Source organism: Amphiura filiformis, chromosome 3, assembly GCF_039555335.1.
Source record: "Amphiura filiformis chromosome 3, Afil_fr2py, whole genome shotgun sequence".
Taxonomy (NCBI): Eukaryota; Metazoa; Echinodermata; class Ophiuroidea; order Amphilepidida; family Amphiuridae; genus Amphiura; species Amphiura filiformis.
This window is the reverse complement of record NC_092630.1, coordinates 78,171,546-78,189,464: the sequence shown is the minus strand read 5'-3', so window position 1 is coordinate 78,189,464 and position 17,919 is coordinate 78,171,546. Positions and strand designations below refer to the sequence as shown.

Sequence of the window (17,919 nt, the reverse complement as noted above, 5' to 3'; positions counted from 1 at the left end):
TCGGTCTGTCAATTTTACGATACGTTCCGCTTGGTCAGTCTTGTAAACATAATGAAACCAATAGGTGCAATTTGATGGACATTTTGATGAAGATTTATTGCTCACAGCATATCGCAACTTTCACCAACGATGCGATACATAAAATAAGTTGGGATATTCACATTTAGCTATGCTATTGTCATTGCTATTCTCGCACTTAGTCCAGACTTATATTACAATTAACAGTAACAGCTAGGGCACACTATTTTGTCGTTATTGTGCAATTCCTGGCTCCAGTACCGTCAGTGTCTACCCAGGGAGTTTTCTAAATCATTTTAGTTTCCTTATACTTCAACAGTTTCACCATAAAGAGACGTTAAACAATTACAAATTGAAGACGTACAGCGCAAGAATACCTAAGTTAAGGCGAATCTCAAGGTTTATGTACAGGCAATGCAGCTACAATCTTAATCAGATTGAACCCTTCTCGCTCCACTTCATCATTGTTTAGTTATACAATAACCATGATATCAGTATTCTAAGTTTATGACTTTATACGCATAAAGAATTTCCCATCATCTTTACTTTTGAAAATGCCATCAAATGTGTTTTAGCCACCGAAATCATATGGTTTAGCAGAAAAGTGATGTTCTTGTTGCAAGTTGATATGTACAACCACTTCAACCATATTCTATGTAAAGCAAAATACAGACTTGAAGGATTAGTGTCTCCAACAACCTGAAGTAGGAAGATTGTCATATGTTGAGATTCATGAGATGCGTTACGTGCGTATGTGTGGAACGAATCCCAACTTGTGACCTTTGTTCTTATTCAGGTCATGGTGTGCATCATCGTATCTTGCTTATCTTTGGCTTTAATAGGATATGTGTAAAGTGAGTGACAACTTCAAATAACTCTGTAAGTACAATTTAGTGAAGGTGTACATTTTTGATATGTTGTGTACATTGATTATTATTCCAAAAAATAATAATAATAATCGGAGAAGTAACTATGAAACTGAATACTGTAAGTATTAAACATGGTAAAAACGTCGGCATTGAAACATATGATTGGTATTTTATTTTATAATAATGAGGCTGCCCTTTATTTTCATGCTATGAATCATTTCATTCGCTTTTCTTAATAAATGAAAATGGTGTTATTTCACCTGTGAAATAGCACTTTCAGAAGTGACAATATATCTGTATACTTTCCACTTACATTACACACAAGATTCTATTCCAAATGCAATGGTCTGGAAGAGTTTTGTATTAGTATTGCCTGTCCTTTAACTTCCTTCGTCTTCCCACAAAAACCTATAGTGTTACAACTTGTTGCAAATAATTCTTTTACTTCATTTAACACAAGTAAAGGGTTAAATTTCCCGTACAGATAAGGCCGTCCTCCTACAATAGATTCTGATGATACATATGATTGAAAGCAAGAGTAACAAAGCAAATAAAATTGGCAAGGAACATTAACTAATTAAATTGATATTTTTAAAATGCATTGTATGATGTGAAGATTATTTCAACACAATAAGCTATTGTAGTGTAAAATAAATGAATGAGGAAGTTGATGCGCTGTCAAAGCACATCAAACTCTCCCCTCTATGACTACAAGTTGCAAACTATTTGTATAAACGTTTCCCATGCTCGTCTAGATCGTAAAATAAATTGTGACAAAAATATTTCAGTCATAAAAGTAGCAATTCGTGTAAGCAATGATGACATAAATGTTTATCTTTATCGATGTTTAAATAACCTATCGCGTGATATATACAGTGTATATATATGGGTTCTTTTCATATCTCAAAATGTGAAGAAGATATGACCCCCCGAGCGGTGTCAAATGAAAGAGATAAACGCATTGACATCTGAGAGATGGGTGGACCCACCTGGTCATGAGAGTGGTGAGACGTAAAGAAAGTGTTGCAATATTAGATAAAATGGCATTTTAAGGGTATTTATCAAATGTTACCACATTTATTATAAAACAAAGTTTTGACAACATATGTGAGTGGACACTACGAATGAGCCGTAAACTCGGCAAATTGTATTCCGAGTTACAGTGTAAAATGTGTGTGAAGGTCGTATTCATACCTGTCACAATTCAGTGCGACAAGTATCTCATCAAACACTGTTTAAATCAATAAATAATACTATTGCTGAAGAGGATAATAAGCTTCTACCTATTTCTATAGAATAGTTCTTGTCTTTGTTTGCTTTGGCTGAATCCTGTTCAAGTGGTAGATAACAAAGCATTGTATTTGGTCTAGGTATGTATAATCAACAATTAACAATGAGAGGTCATTTCTGAACCTCGTTGACTTGGAGATGATTTGAAATGAGCGCCAATTATGACTGTTTGATATTTATTACCAGAAATGAAAATATACAATTTTGTTGAAGGAACAGAGTTCAACAAACCATAACCCCGCTTCTGGATATCGTTTGAAGTCAAATGATATACCATTTTAAAGCTTATGATATATATTTTCGAAACACGAAATAAAAAAAAATTGACCGGGCCGACTTTACGGCTGATTCGCGGTGTCCAGTCACATATTTGAAAATTAATGTATTAAAGACTTTCCTAAAATATTATATTGTTTGGTGTTTAATTGATATTGTACATTGAAGATGTAGCCCTGCATCTTTTACTTGATGGTATAATGTGGACAGAAACAAGCCAGAGAAACCAATTCGCGGAACAGAAGGCGTTTGTCACACCTTGCACAGTATAAAACTTGTTGTTGTAATCAATCACTAGATAGTTTGTAATAAAAGTCTCAATCAGAAATTTTGTTATTGTAATTATATAATAAATAGCTGATGATTGACATATTTATCTGAATCTTTCTCAAAATATTTCTCTATGACTTCCTGAGTTTGACTCTTTTAACATGGTCAAAAAACCTGCAAACATTAAATTTTAGAACACAGATAAATGACGTGCAGTGGATATCATTAAGCTTTAATATATCATGAGGCTTTAAATATCTAACTATTAATGTAAATTACTTTGGGATTAAATGCTTCAATAACTGTTTTCTTTTACGATTTTTACCAGTGCCCAAATTCGTTTATATTTCGCAATTCCTATAATAAAAAATAATCATCTTTAAACGTTACAAACCTACGCAATATAAGCTCCATTCTGATTCACGAATCCATAAAGGCACTATGTATACAGACTTTTATGTTCTTGATGTAAACACTAAAGACTTTCACATTTGAGGGATATCAGTACATTCGTGAATGTGCTCATCATGTATCGTTTAGTGTTTTTGATAATGACACATAGGGGTGATATCAATTAGTAATATCTCCACTGATTAAATACATTATTATGTTTATCAAGCAACGACAACATAATTTATGACGGGTATAATGTAGACTACATTAGTCTATTCTATAATTTCCCAGTCTTTATCAAAAGGGCTTACCATGGAGCGGAGTCCTTGCGATCAGGTCAGTTTATATGTTAGTTTATCACGCAAATGTAACTTAAGGCATTGGTGTTGGCAAGACCTCCAAATCTGAGACTAAGATCTCTACTTCCAATATCAAAACCTTCACTTTCGAGATCAAGACTCACCCCTCTAAGACCGATACCTTGAGACTGAGACCAAATATCGAAGAATGAAGATTAACTATTTGTTAGAATACAAACTCATATTGTGATGTTGGCAACAACATGAACAATGTACTTTTTAAAGTAGTGGCTTTTACTGTGATTTTCAGTGAATGTATCACCTCTGCTCTGATGACACAATCATGACTATATCATCATGTCAGAGGAGGATGTGAATGTAATGGACCCGATGCAAGGTTTCGCTTGGTCTCGAGCTAAGTTATAAGGCTGACAGTTTTTGGTCAAGACCGACATCATTAGGTAAATTGAAAGGATTTGATATAGTTATAATAAAGACGGAATTGATTTTTGTATTGTCACAACTGACATTGGGGAAGACACAAAGAGGGTTACAAAATGGTAAAATGTGTGTTCCGTTCTCTAATGTTGTTATGACCAGGATCAACAAACAGATACCGGGTACATCAAACCATTAATACCATGTATAAGAATGTCGACGAAATGTTATCTATCTATGTATCGTTGAATAACTTCACCTGCAACTGACGAACTTGGAAACAATGGTAATTTAAAGATAGCATTTTTGTATCACAACTATATAGAATAGCCTTACAGAGTATCTTCATGAACAACCACGTAACCATGATAACATTTTCATAATCCCTTTGTAATTTGTTGTTAAACACCTGTCGTGAGCATCTTCCGTAAGCATGTAAGATTGACCATGGTTTGACATTGACATTGGCCTTGACATTGCATCGACAGACAATCTTGACAGTGATGCCACACCTATCAAATGTTAACAATAACCATGAACTTGTCATTCCACGACGCACCTACATAAATCGCGCCTCTGTCAATTTGAAATTAAACGTTTTTACTGTCTTCACAAATCCTTTTAATAATAGCGACTATAGTAATTAGTCGAATACAGACAAGATATTAAGCTTATAGGTTGGTTCTAATCTGATGGTCAATGTCAGGAAAGCCATAAAATTAGTCGAGTTTCCTCCTACAAAGACATTGTTCGACACCAAGACGTGTCTTTGCTCTCAAGGGGAAAATGAAATTTTCAAAGAATTCTATATGATAATTCAAATACAAATTTTATTGAGTTTACTAATCAATTTTTAATCTGAAGAAAATGTTGTCTTAGAACAATGGATCTTTATTTTGACATAGTCAAAAGTACTAATAGTTTCCTTCCTTGTTTGTTGCGAAGGATTAGTAGACAATCTCGAGATATCCTACTGGAGTAATTAGAAACCCATTTTATTTGTGTTTTGCACATTGTAATCTTGTCATTATCTAGAGGAATCATAACCATTATTAATTGTATTACTCTATGACAAAAGCTATGGCAATCTGGACATTTACACGTCTTTCTTTCAACTATAAAACAGCGATAATTATAATGTATCACATTTGTGTATTAACCGTCTATCGGGGGTCTAAAACGCCCAAGCTTACCGCCAAATGACTCGCACTAATTGTGGACCATCGTCTGCATTCATTTTGACCTACTACTTTGATACCGAGGTAAGGGCGACCCTCGGCCCGAGAGGACGGAAGAAGGGGTGCAACCTCTTTCGAAAACATCCTATTCAAACTTTGCATTTAGATTAGAATAGTGATTAGCTTTCCAATCTAGCCATAGATACGGTGAAAATTGCACGTTTCTATGATTTTTTTAGCCCAAACTCGATTTTGACCCATATTTTGTGTGCAATATTACTTGAGGGCGTACTTGCATAATGACGTCATAATGATATAACTTATGGAGACTGTTAGTACTTATTTTGGTATCACAGGATAGATGATACCCATAGCTATACGTTGATTTAAAAAAGACAAACGAATATACAATCAAACAATAACAAACAACTATACAAAGAAACAATCAAATTGATTATGTACTTATCATTTACTGACTGATTACCTGCCCTTCGTTCTGCTTCATTGTTATGCATACTAAGTATTCATTTGGCCTCTTTTAGTTTGGTCAACATTTAGCAAAATAAAACAGTTTAGATCTTTCTTGCTCAAGGTACCATTACAAGATAGTCATGTTTAATAGGTTAATAAAGTTGTTTTGTTTTAAGTAGTGACATATTTTTAATGCAATTAGTGTTTGAGTGATCTATATGTAATCTAAACAATCACATGTAACGGACAAACTTGGAAACTAATGAATAGCTTTACGAAGCATTATCCTGAGCAACACTGTACCATGTATAAGGCTAATGCTTACATATCCATAATTTCCATATAGTCTGCGTTATGTCATGAGCATCTTCACTAAGTTTGACATTGACATTGGCATTGCATCGGAAGACCACGAAGACAATCTTGACAGTGATACCACACCTATCAAATGTTAATATTAACCATGAACTTGTCATTCCACAACGCACCCACATATGTTAATTTGAAATTAAGCGTTTTCACTGTCTTCACAAATCCTTTTAATTTAATAGCGACTATAATAATTAGTCAAAATACAGACAAGTTGGTCATAATCTGATGGTCAATGTCAGGACGTGCCTTTGCTCTCAAGGGGAAAATGAAATCTTCAAAGAATTCAATATGATAATTCAAATATAAATTTTATTGGGTTTACTAATCAATTTTAATCTGAAGGCAATGTTGTTTTAGAAGAATGGATCTTTTGATATGGTCAAAGCTTATAATACTAGTTGTCCTTGTTTGTTGTGAAGGATTAGTACACAATGTTGCGAAGGATTAGTACACAATCTCGAGATATCCTACTATAAGGCAATTAAAAATCTATTATATTTGTGGTTTGCACATTGTGATCTTGCCATTACCGAGAGGGATCCTAATTTATTATTTATCCCTCTGACAATCCGGACTTTTACAAATGTTTTCTTTCAACTATACGAAACGACAATGACATCTTTGTCGTGTTTGTGTATTAATCTGTGGCAATAACAATGTCTAATTGACGCACCAATTAATTTCTATTTGACACACTAAAAATGCCAATGAAAATGATTTTGTCAAGTTTTAACATTCCATCATTGAAGTGGTATTTACATATCAAATTGGAATAAATTGCAATAGAAAATACTTCCCTTGGTAAAATGTTTGGCGACAATGGTGTTCTATAACGCGCTGCAAAGTGTGCACAATTTCGTTCTACGCGATAGAATGTTCCATCCAAACTGTCAGAATGGATTCCCTTTTTCAATCATAATTTATCATTTTTATCGTGGTGAATGAACTAAAATCTTGAAGCTATGTTTTCGGAAATAATTGAAATGATATCCGACTATAAAAGTATAGCATTGTGTCTGTCATTTCTATCATGTCTATCATCAATCTACAAAATCGAGCACTATCTTGTGTAAATCTAATGACAAGCGTTTTGGTACTTAGTTGCATCATCTTGAAGATAGCGAAATCTCTTTATCAAGATTGTTTTTCCGGTACCATGGGTATTTGCTATGGCCGCCTTTTCAGCATATCAACATCTTCCTTAAGAAGTAGAACAAGTTTATATGTGATTTTGTGGTGGATTGAAGGTGTGTCTTTACGGGTCAAATTAACAAACAAATGGACAGGCACAAAAACAACAACAAACAGCTAAACAAAGAAACTATTCAATGCAATTAACCAGTGTCCTTTACTGGCTGATTACCTACCCTTCGTCCTGCTTCATTATTGTGCATATTCATTTGGCTTCTGGCATATTCCATCGACTTCCTCGCTGGATTGGTTTCCCTCTCTCTTGCATCCACGAACTCTCGTGCAAATCTGTAACCATAATCCACATCGTCTCCACAGCCTCCCCAGACCCAGTCTCTGTCTAAATCATTTGGTCTGTTAGATCTGCTACACCCACATGTAGAAAGTTCGCCTTCCCGACAAGCTTCGCTGATAGCTGTTACTACACCGGCAGCCGATATTGCGTACGTGAATGCTGCTTCTCGACTTGCTGCAATTTGGTATAATAATAATAATAATAATAATAATAATAATAATAATAATAATAATAATAATAATAATAATAATAATAATAATAATAATAAATGGTGATGAAGATACAGGCTGTATCAAAATGATTGGAACCCATTACAGTGTGCATGGATTATCACTAGGATCCACAACATACTCATATATCAGGGGCACAGTTCTTTAACCCCAATACATTCATATATTTATTGAATGACCTTTGAAGATTTGGGTACAAAAACTCTGCAACTTGAGGTCAAATTTCGCACTATGATTATGTTATTGAGGTTATTGGACTATGCCATTGGGATGCGGCTCTTGTGGTCCTTAGTGATGGACATTACCCATCAAAAATGCAACATAGTGTCCGCATAATATGTTGATTAATACCATGTTGCATTTGGAAGAAGCAACCATCAAAACTAATGGGTACCAATCATTTTGATACAGCTTGTTCTTTCATCGGTCACTATTATGATATCATGTGTTAAATAGCAATTCATATCAACTGTACACCATACATTACAGTCCAATTGCATTAAATATGATAAGAAAATCATTGGTATAGCAGGGATATCAGCATATTCGTGAATGCTTATTAATGTGCTCATCATGTGTCATTTACTGTTTTTGATAATTGACACATAGGAGTGGTATCTATCAGTACAATCTCCACTTATCATTTGCTAATATACATGCAATGTTAGATTTATCAAGTTACAGCAACAGCAGCCGTATGACGTGTTGCATTATGTAGAAACATGAGAATACTACAAGAAATCAAGGGGAACATAGTGATCAGTCTATTCTCAAAATTCCCAGTCTTTTTTAAAAGTATTAACATCGCCAGAATAGTACATTAACACACGCATCGTATCAATATTTCCCTTATGAAATGGCTGGACTAGAAAAGATAATGTTCCCACCACAAGCCACACTATAATTTGATACACCAATGTTTGACTTCTCTCACTCCATTGGGTCACTTTATATACAATAGACAATTTTTGTACAAAAGCTGTAAAATTCTCAAGAAAAAAGAGTACCCTAGAGTATGGGTAGAACAAACCTATTCTTTGTCAAAGTCTCACAATGGTACTTCCTTCGGCAAACAGATATAGTCGTTCAACGGTTTTGATATTTTTTGGGATATTGGTGGAAAAGAACGCTAACAACCAGGCTTTGCTAAAACAACAATCAACAACCTTCAAATTTCAAAGTCACGTCCAGGTCCAATTTTATCGAGTAGGGTGTAAGTACAGCAATTACTAGCAACTAGAACCTGCATTTCCAGATGTTTCGGAAGGAATTATCTACCTTGAGGTTAAGGAATGACGAAAAAGAACAAAAGAGAGATTTGGGACTTGCATTGCTTAAGGCATTTTGAGTGGAATATTTTACCAGATTTTTTCCGGCAATATTAGGATTAGGCTGGGTACGTCAACTATATCTTGAGTTAAATAGCATTGGTGCTAGCACTTAAAGTGTTTCCCAACAATTCTAGCCAACCATAAACATTGTCCAAAGGGGTTTTCTACGGATTGTAATAATCTTATCCTCAATATTTTAGCCTTATTCTCTGACACTTATTGGGGCGGTCAACATTTAGCAAAATAAAATAGTTTGGAATTTTTTGCCCGAGGGGAAACGTTACAAAATACTTTACGTTTAATAAAGTTGTTTTGTGTTAAAATATTTTTTGAATACAATTAAATGTTTGATTGATATCGTGAAGGTACAGTGTTTTCCTGGAGCAGTACAGCTGTAGTGAATTCTGACTTCTGTCAAATAATATAATAATAGTGATGATCTTGTAAAGTTTTCTGACATGAGCGGGCACATTCTTAACAAGTGGCTCAAACCAACACAGGCTATCAGGCTATATCATCTTCATATAACGATGATCATTGTAAAAAAAGCAAGTGCATCTTCTTCAATGTGAAAGATGTTGAATGCTAAATAATTGACTATAAGAAAAAATAGAAGCATTATCATAATGAAATTATATTTTAATAGTGCGAAGTTTTAAATCGAAAACTACAATCTACGATGGTGCCACACATTCTATATACAAAAAACAAAGCTTGACCACAGTGTTAATGACCGCTAGGTTAAACCAATACTATTCATAATATTAAAATTTGAGCCAATATCCAAACTCTTGTTTGGTTACCAAAACGACTGACCCCGTATTCAAAAATTGTTCCCATAACCCAACGCATCTGAAGGCTAATTACATAACACTCTTGTTAAAGTGTGCTAACTACAAATTGTAGGAATATTAAATAAATAAAACAAATCATACAAATGGAATATTGGTCTCGTTAGCTTGGCTAGTAAAACAAAATAACACTTGAAGACTGACTCGATCTGAAAGAGGGGTAAAACAACGACCGCTCGGTCATTACACTTTGGGGTGTGGTGATGATCAAGAGTGATGATCGTACAACCTGCGTATCAAAGCCGAGATTCGAGAAATAATCCTTTTGCAGGAGTCTGTGTTTTTTAAAAACACAAAATTCATATGTAATCAGAAATTAAATAACTTTTATTTTAGCATATTAAGCACAAGAGTCCCTTTTGACATTGGAGGTCTTGTTAATGAGGCATATTGAAAATGTGCTGAATGAAATTGGTTAGACAAATCATTTATGAAAATCATATTTAAAGTTCGTGCATCTTTCACAGCTTGAATAAATATATAACTATTAAATTTTGAACCCTATTAATCATTATATATGTGTTATTTATCTCGTCTTCAGTGAGTATGAGTTCAAGTGCATCGATATCAAGTCGTTCCTAACTGTTACAAGCATGTCATCACTCTCTATGATTGATGATCGGTGTACATGATTTAGCACGTGTTGGAACGCTCACAACATAAAACTGCATAAACACTTTGATCTTGAAGTTCATGAACTTGAAGTATCCATTTTGTGATACATGTAGCTACTGAGTATCAAAATCTAAGCACGTAATTATACATTAATTGTAGAAATTAGTACACCAACATTTAAAATGTTAAATTGACCTGTGCTGCAGCGTTGTTAAATTAATTTAAATACAATTCCCTAACCTTGTCCCTATTTTCCCGACATAATTAAAGGAATTTGTCCCCTTTCCTTAACGATTAAAGCGTGTTTCACTAAAATGTCATAACATTTAAGCGTGATGACACTTGTTCTTCCTGTTATAATAACTAGGCTTATCGGTATTTCCATTACAAAAAGCAGCGCCTTTTCAAGTTTTTGTTGTATCCAAAATGCCTATTATAAACATCTACCAAAAAGTAATTACCCCCTTTAAATAACGGTCAATATTCCTAAACGGTTGATTGTATGCTAAATTTGGAATATGCATTCGAAGCAGAATTTATTTCTGCGCATTATGACACCTCATTTGTTGCAATGGTCCCGATATTAATGTCAACGCGTACATTTACATGAAAGTAACTCAAGATTTGAAAGTTGCAGCAAAGTCATATTGCCTTGTTGTATTATCCATGGAAGAAAATGTGTTCTGCGCTCATTGGATTAATCTTTTTGTGTCGTGAATTTGGAGGAGGTCAAAACATGTAATAATGTGGTCATTGTTTACTTAATCCCATATTAAAACATTACAAGTTCAATGTTTCTGTGACCAAGAAGGTCACAAGAAGTGGACGCTCAAGGGTTACATCTATTGTGAGCACCTCCCAATCAGTAAATTATGAATCTAAACTTTATGATCAACTTGCAATTGTAAGCCATTTAGGACCTTGCTAGTCAGAAAACAATATATTGAAACCTTCATCGTTCAATTTGACATGAAGTGAATAATGTTATTGATTATCACACATTTTGATCGCCTCCAAATGAATGAAACAAAAAGAGTAATCCAATGAGAGCTGATAAGATTCCCTTCATTATGGATACTGAATACAAGGCAATACGATGCTGCAACTTTCAAATTTTGGGTTATTTTCATTAAAATGTACGCTGCGACATCAATATTGGGACCATTGTATCAAATGAGGTTTCATAATGCGCAGAAATAAATTCTGTTTCTACTGCATATTCCAAATTTGTTATTCAATCAACGGTTTGGGAATAATGGCCATTATTTAAAGGTGGTAATTACTTTTTGGTAGATGTTTAGCTTTATATGACGGTGTGTTACAACATAAGAAGCTACTAACGTTAACTTTGTTAACTAGTTACTGATCTCTAAGAAAATTGTAATCACTGAAGTAAAGTCTCTAAAGTAATAGTAATTTGGTATAATTAGAACAAAAAAAACCCGGACAACATGTGAATAAGGGAAGAATATGTTTGTAGCAAGGGTAAGGTTGTTGAATTCAAAGATGCCATGAAAGTGCACATAATTCTCAAGAAATGGAAAATTTTGATCACTATTTATAGAATTATTTGAATGCTCGTTTTCGGTGGTCTGTATGTATGTATATAATTAAACGTTTTCGGCACTAGATTTGCGGCTCCCTTCTCTTTCATCCAATTTCCACAACCCTAGCTCTTCCATGTCGCGAAGTGCTTTTATCCTTTAGATTTCCTCACATTACGTAAGCTAATATACATGCCTGTCTAATCCTTAAGTATCTGAAGTAACTGATATTTTATTAATTATTTCAATCACTCCTCTAAACTATAAATCAAAACCAAATATTATGTGCTCTATGTAATAATAATACATTTGTTTAACTTTACTCATATCAATCCTATAATCAAATACATGTATATACTTCTACACCATTGTATACGATCAATCACTTTTTTCAAATACTGTCTGGTTCAAGCAGGATTATTAATACGATAATGTTAGATGGACAATAAGGGAGGGAGAGCAATAATTGAATTAACTGAATCAAAAATGATTGTAATAAATTATTCATTAATCCTATTTCTTCAGAAATACAATAAGGCCTTTACGTGTTTTATTGAGCCAACATAATATTGTAGCCAGAAAATAAATAATTCACACAATGTTGACTGATATTTTGCTGGTTACTTAACTCAACATCACGACTTTAAACTGTTTAAAGGCACGCAAATTTCGCCATGACTTATAGTACACCGACAAAATAACGTTGACTCTTGCAAGAAATGTGAGAAAATTATCAATAATTATCGAAATAACCTTAATGGCCATTCAACAGAGTAGAAACCTTGACAAGCAATTATTACAACAAAAGTGTTTTTCTTAATCATTCTTAATCGTTTAAGTAATTGCTCTAATGGTAGTTAATTGAATAAGTAGCCTTTTAATATTATCTTTGTTCCTTTGTACAAATACGCGCAAATTAAAGATAGATAGGCTAGCCCACGGTTTATCATACGTGCCCATTTATACCAAAGTATTTGAAAACAACAAAATCAAGAAAATAACATCATATTTAGATGTTTATAGATAAAATCCTTGACATCTAAATATTGTAAGTTAATTACTTCTGCATTAATTAGAAATAAATATCTGGAATTGCGACTGTTGATTTCCTATCAATCTGAAGTTGGACCCATGCATTTAACTCCATTTCTTCTCCAAAAACAATAACATACATCATTTTATTACTGATAAGTTTGGATCTAAATGGATGAAAGACTTAGTCGACATTTGACAATCCCATGTGTATTCAGAGTTCAACTTAACCAATTCTTCTTCCATAATATAATTTCTCAAAAAGCGTCAATTTATGGTTATTCTTTTCTTTTCAAAAATCGACGGATCTCATTAGCGTAAGAATTATTTGATTCAATACATATCAACACAAGAAAATAGCTGTGCGGTGCCAAGCTGTCGAATGATCGCAAGAATCGAAGGATCTTGGTTGCGCTACAATTATGACACATTTCTTTATTCGATACGCTTTATGTAGCTTGTAATCCAAAATATTGAATATCGATTTATAATTGCCCTGATAATATAAACTTATTAATACTTATTATAGTAATATAGCCTATATGTCGGGACAATAATAAAGGAACCCTCAATCCCACAATTTGACATGCTTCGGCATTGGAACAGAAGAAACAATTATACTAACCATGCTAGCACATATAAAATCTGAAACTATATTTTGTCAGATAGATGAATCAAAATACTTGTTTAATGGATGAATAAAATGTATTTCATTATGATGCAAAGTTGTTAATCATAGTTAATGGATTTGCCAACAGTCCATATAAACACAATACACACAGATCACGCGATTAATGAACTTGGCTTACTCTGCTTATTCTAATTAATGAAACATGAAACATGTGAGCATGATGTTAAGTCTGGCAAAATGCCTGCTAGAATTTCCGAAATGTTAAATCGATGAAATATTAAATTGTAATATTCAATTTCTATTTTTGGGATAATTTAGAATGACATTTTCTATAATCAAAAAAGTATGCTGCGACAACGAGGCTTCAGGTTCCCTTGGGCTCTGGTCCCTTGTGTCATGTACCCGGTCGTGTGCCCACTACAATGTTTTCCCGCCCATAATTTCAGAAACATAAAAAGAAAATAACCAGCTATAATCAAACTACTAATAGGAATTAAAACAATAAAACAAAAAATCCCAGATTTTTGCAAGGATTTGAGCATCTGGGTTTTCGCTGAAATGATTCATTGGCAAAATTATCCAATTTCTCCTTTGTCAAAAGAACACATTTTTCTGTCAAATTGTATAACAAAAACAAACTTGAAATATATTTTAACTTTTTTCTTTTAAAAATAGCACCAGCTACCACAAATCAACGACATTACACCTGTATTATTTCAATTTATTTTCAAGCCACCTACAGTAACGGGGGTGTAATGGTATTTCTACCATCACAATAGCAACATACAAAAATATGGAAATGGATTTTTCATGTGCTCATAACAATAATGGTGGTCAAATACGTGTAATAATGCGCACACTCAACATGCTCAATCCTGAAGAATTCAAACTTTAACTATACTCGTCAAGTACTTTTCATGGAAAGTTTCAAGACACAGCTTGTTTCTTCTTCAGCACGAAGATAAGGCGGGACGCTACTTAGCCACCGCTGATGTAGAAACAAGGGGTGTCTCGGAAATTTCTGGAACAGTTGTGTTGGTAGTACATATGGGAGTTTGAATTCTTCTGCACGGGTGAGCTTTAAATATTCTGATTTAGCAATAATCATAATTTAGGCTACAATGTGAGTCAAGAAAATAATTTGACTGTGACATTATTAGATCGCCATTGTTGACGTAAAGTGAGTTCGTATGAAATAAACACCAGCAAGTGTGACAACATGGCGTAAAATTGAAATACTTTCAAACATTTTCTATACAATTTTTGGAGTGAACCCAGCTAGTTTCCAGGTGACTTGTCATCAAAATGAAATGTTATGTAAACATAAATAAGGTGCCACAGTATACCTTTAAGGAATATAACAAAGTGTTAAACCTAGTTGAAAATTGCAATACTTGTCAAAAGTATTCAAACTCAACGGGGCTCTTCACAATGACACCCGTCACACCGCTTCGTTGCCATTGCTTGCTATATCTTTATCCTGTATTTTATATCGGGATAATGAATTTAAACCTTTTAGATAAACCTTTTGACGTTGAAATTCTTGCACGAAGTTTGTTACAAACCAACTAATGAATGGATCTAAATTGACGATACAGGCAATCAAAATTATGTCTCTATAAGTAAGACTACATTATGTTGATAACGTGCCATTCCACGTGTTTAAATGAAAACATCTTATCTTATTAGTTTGTGTTAACTTCAACATCAAAACGTTGATTGTTGTTTTGATAACAATTCTCATGATTGACATAATGGGTTGGTAATGCTCATTCAATAAAAAGGTGACATTTTGGCAAATAGTTTGTTCTTTTCTAAAATAACTATTTTGAAATTAGAACCATATGTACACCAGGCAATTTCAACATATCTTTTTTCTCTATACACACGCCAGGTAAGACACTGCAATGTGCAAACAATAGTTGTTCTTATTTGAGTTTAAAAAAAGGTTGTAATGTTTTTAATGTTACGCCTCTACGACATGTATTGGTTGATTGGAATACACCTTTTTGGCACCCCTATTCATTGGGCACAACGTGTGCTTAACACCTTACCTATGGCTGTAACTCGACCAAAAACAGAACCTTTGTCTGCAGTACTGCAGTTCCATCTTCTGTTCAAAAACTGGTACTGACACTCTTCAATGCCAAGCTTGGCTCCTTCACCAATTGGGCCCATATGATCTTGATATAACTGGCAGAGTTTTTGTTGGCCGGGAGAGAGACCCGGTAATTCGCTACACAAGGGTTGGGTACCCAGTATGAAAAGTTCGGGGTTGTTTAAAGCAGAAAACTGTTGTAAGCGAGGATCCACACCCAAATTCCTGCAAATGAAGATAAGAAAGATGTTATGAATAAAAGCAAGATATATGAAAATAAATTGGACATTGTGTACATTCTCTGTGACCTTATAAAGTACATGGACAAATGTTGGTTTTTAACAGGACCGTTCCTGCATGTCTGGTACTGAGTTACCAGTAGAACAATGTTCAAAATTTAACAAATGGAAATATGAACAAATTGTGTTCTATGTTAAAGAACTGTCTTTAAAAGATTTGCAACACCATGAATACACGAGACATAATGCTCGACACCAACGTACTTAGTAATGTGACAGTATTTTTGCTTCACCTATATGACTTGAGAGATATGAATGAAATCTAATGTTTGAGGGCGCGGAGAGAGGAGATAACACATGTATGTTTAAATATGATATATGTTTTTAGCTCCAACGTTAAATAAAATTACCACTATTTCCATTAAGAACGTGTTCGATTCCATGACCCCTGATGCCCTCTGTCTGACATATAGGCTAAAAGTATGTAAGAATGACACTTTGATGACAAATAGACAGAAGATTAACAGAACATTGTTTTAAATACGGTATATGACATTTCTACATATTCCAATGCATATAACATTTCATTGAGAACATTTAACTAACAGTGTCTCATTGTAAATATACCAATTAAAGAGTAATTAACAACTGATAATAAATCTGATTATGACAGAACCATGAAGGATATCCAATTGAATACAATATGGGTGCTATTATTTAAGCTTCTATCATGGTCAATAGGTCTTTAAGAAACCTATTGTTTCTTATGTTTTGATTTAGTGTTTCAATACGTGTTGAATTTTAAGCTAATTAGTTAACCGACTGTTACAGTTTTGGCGTGAATAATGGGTTATCTTTATAAACAAAAAATGCAATCATGGAATGCACCCTCTTCGTTGTAGTATATTGTTTTGTTTTCTTGTTATTCCAATGACTTTGTCTTATTATTTTTTGTCTGTGTGGTCTTATCCTTTTCCAAGACATTTCTCAACAAGGACGGATAAATCATTCATAAATTTGGTAATAAAACAATTACACACGTAGAATCATTTCAATCACGAGGCTAGAAAAACAGGGCACACTTTTGAATTAAATGGCAGCAGGTTGAACTTGGTAGGGTCAGGGAAGTAGACATTGTATATTAAATCCAGGTGATTAAAAACAACAATAAAGGAGTATATACCCAGCGGGATAATTAGTGATAATTAATAAAGCACTAGACCGTGAACAGTCTATATTTGACGGAGAACACTTGGATGCAATGTGATAGAAAATAAAGCGATATCATGGTTATTTACGGATCTTACACTTAATTATACTTATTTGATTAACCCAAATTGGTTGCATTGTTTTATGTGCGGGATTTTGTGCCTTTTGAGCTCTTGGTATAATCTCAAAAATTAAAAAGTAACCACACTTTGATATACCATTATAATGAACGGAAAAAAATTGTGTCATCGATTTGTGCTTTCTTGTGAATTTGCAATATTGTTTTCTGATATATTCATCGTATCGTACTTTATCGATTTCGTATGAACTTGAAGATTAATTTTAGATTATCACAATGTTGGTAAGTGACACACTTGTTTCTGCAACCTCTTAACAGGATATGTTAACATGCCTACAATGGTAAACCATTAAGAAGCATGCCACTTACAGATATATAACATAAGACGTAATTTGATACCACTTAAACGTCTATACATGAATGCAAGGACAGGAAAGCAGTACAATTGAGACAGATTTGATATCAAGTGGCCAACGCACAATAACAATTGTAATGTCAACTTTTGATATTCAGTTTTATTTGGGGAGGGGGGAAGTGCGTTTTAAAATACGATTGGTCTAAAACTTGATCACGGTTGATTTCGGCATACTTGTAATTTAAAGTTGCCAAATGTTTTATTTTCGATTACCGAATAAATCTTTAAGTGAAATGAGAAGTTAAAGCTCCAAACAAAAAGCCAAAGTATTCTAAAGAACTTTCC

The 17,919-nt window shown here is 33.7% G+C and overlaps 1 protein-coding gene across 1 annotated transcript in view; it reads right to left on the bottom strand.

Moving 5' to 3' along the window:
• The window catches only part of LOC140149187 (protein Wnt-5b-like), a 177,568-nt gene that overhangs the window by 13,280 nt on the left and 146,369 nt on the right, over positions 1 to 17,919 (bottom strand). Inside the window, exons 5-6 of the mRNA XM_072171396.1 lie at positions 15,649 to 15,917; positions 7,242 to 7,534 (exon numbers count right to left, since the gene is read on the bottom strand). Of these exons, the coding sequence (XP_072027497.1) occupies positions 7,242 to 7,534; positions 15,649 to 15,917 (562 nt within the window). The remainder of the gene's footprint in view (positions 1 to 7,241; positions 7,535 to 15,648; positions 15,918 to 17,919) is intronic.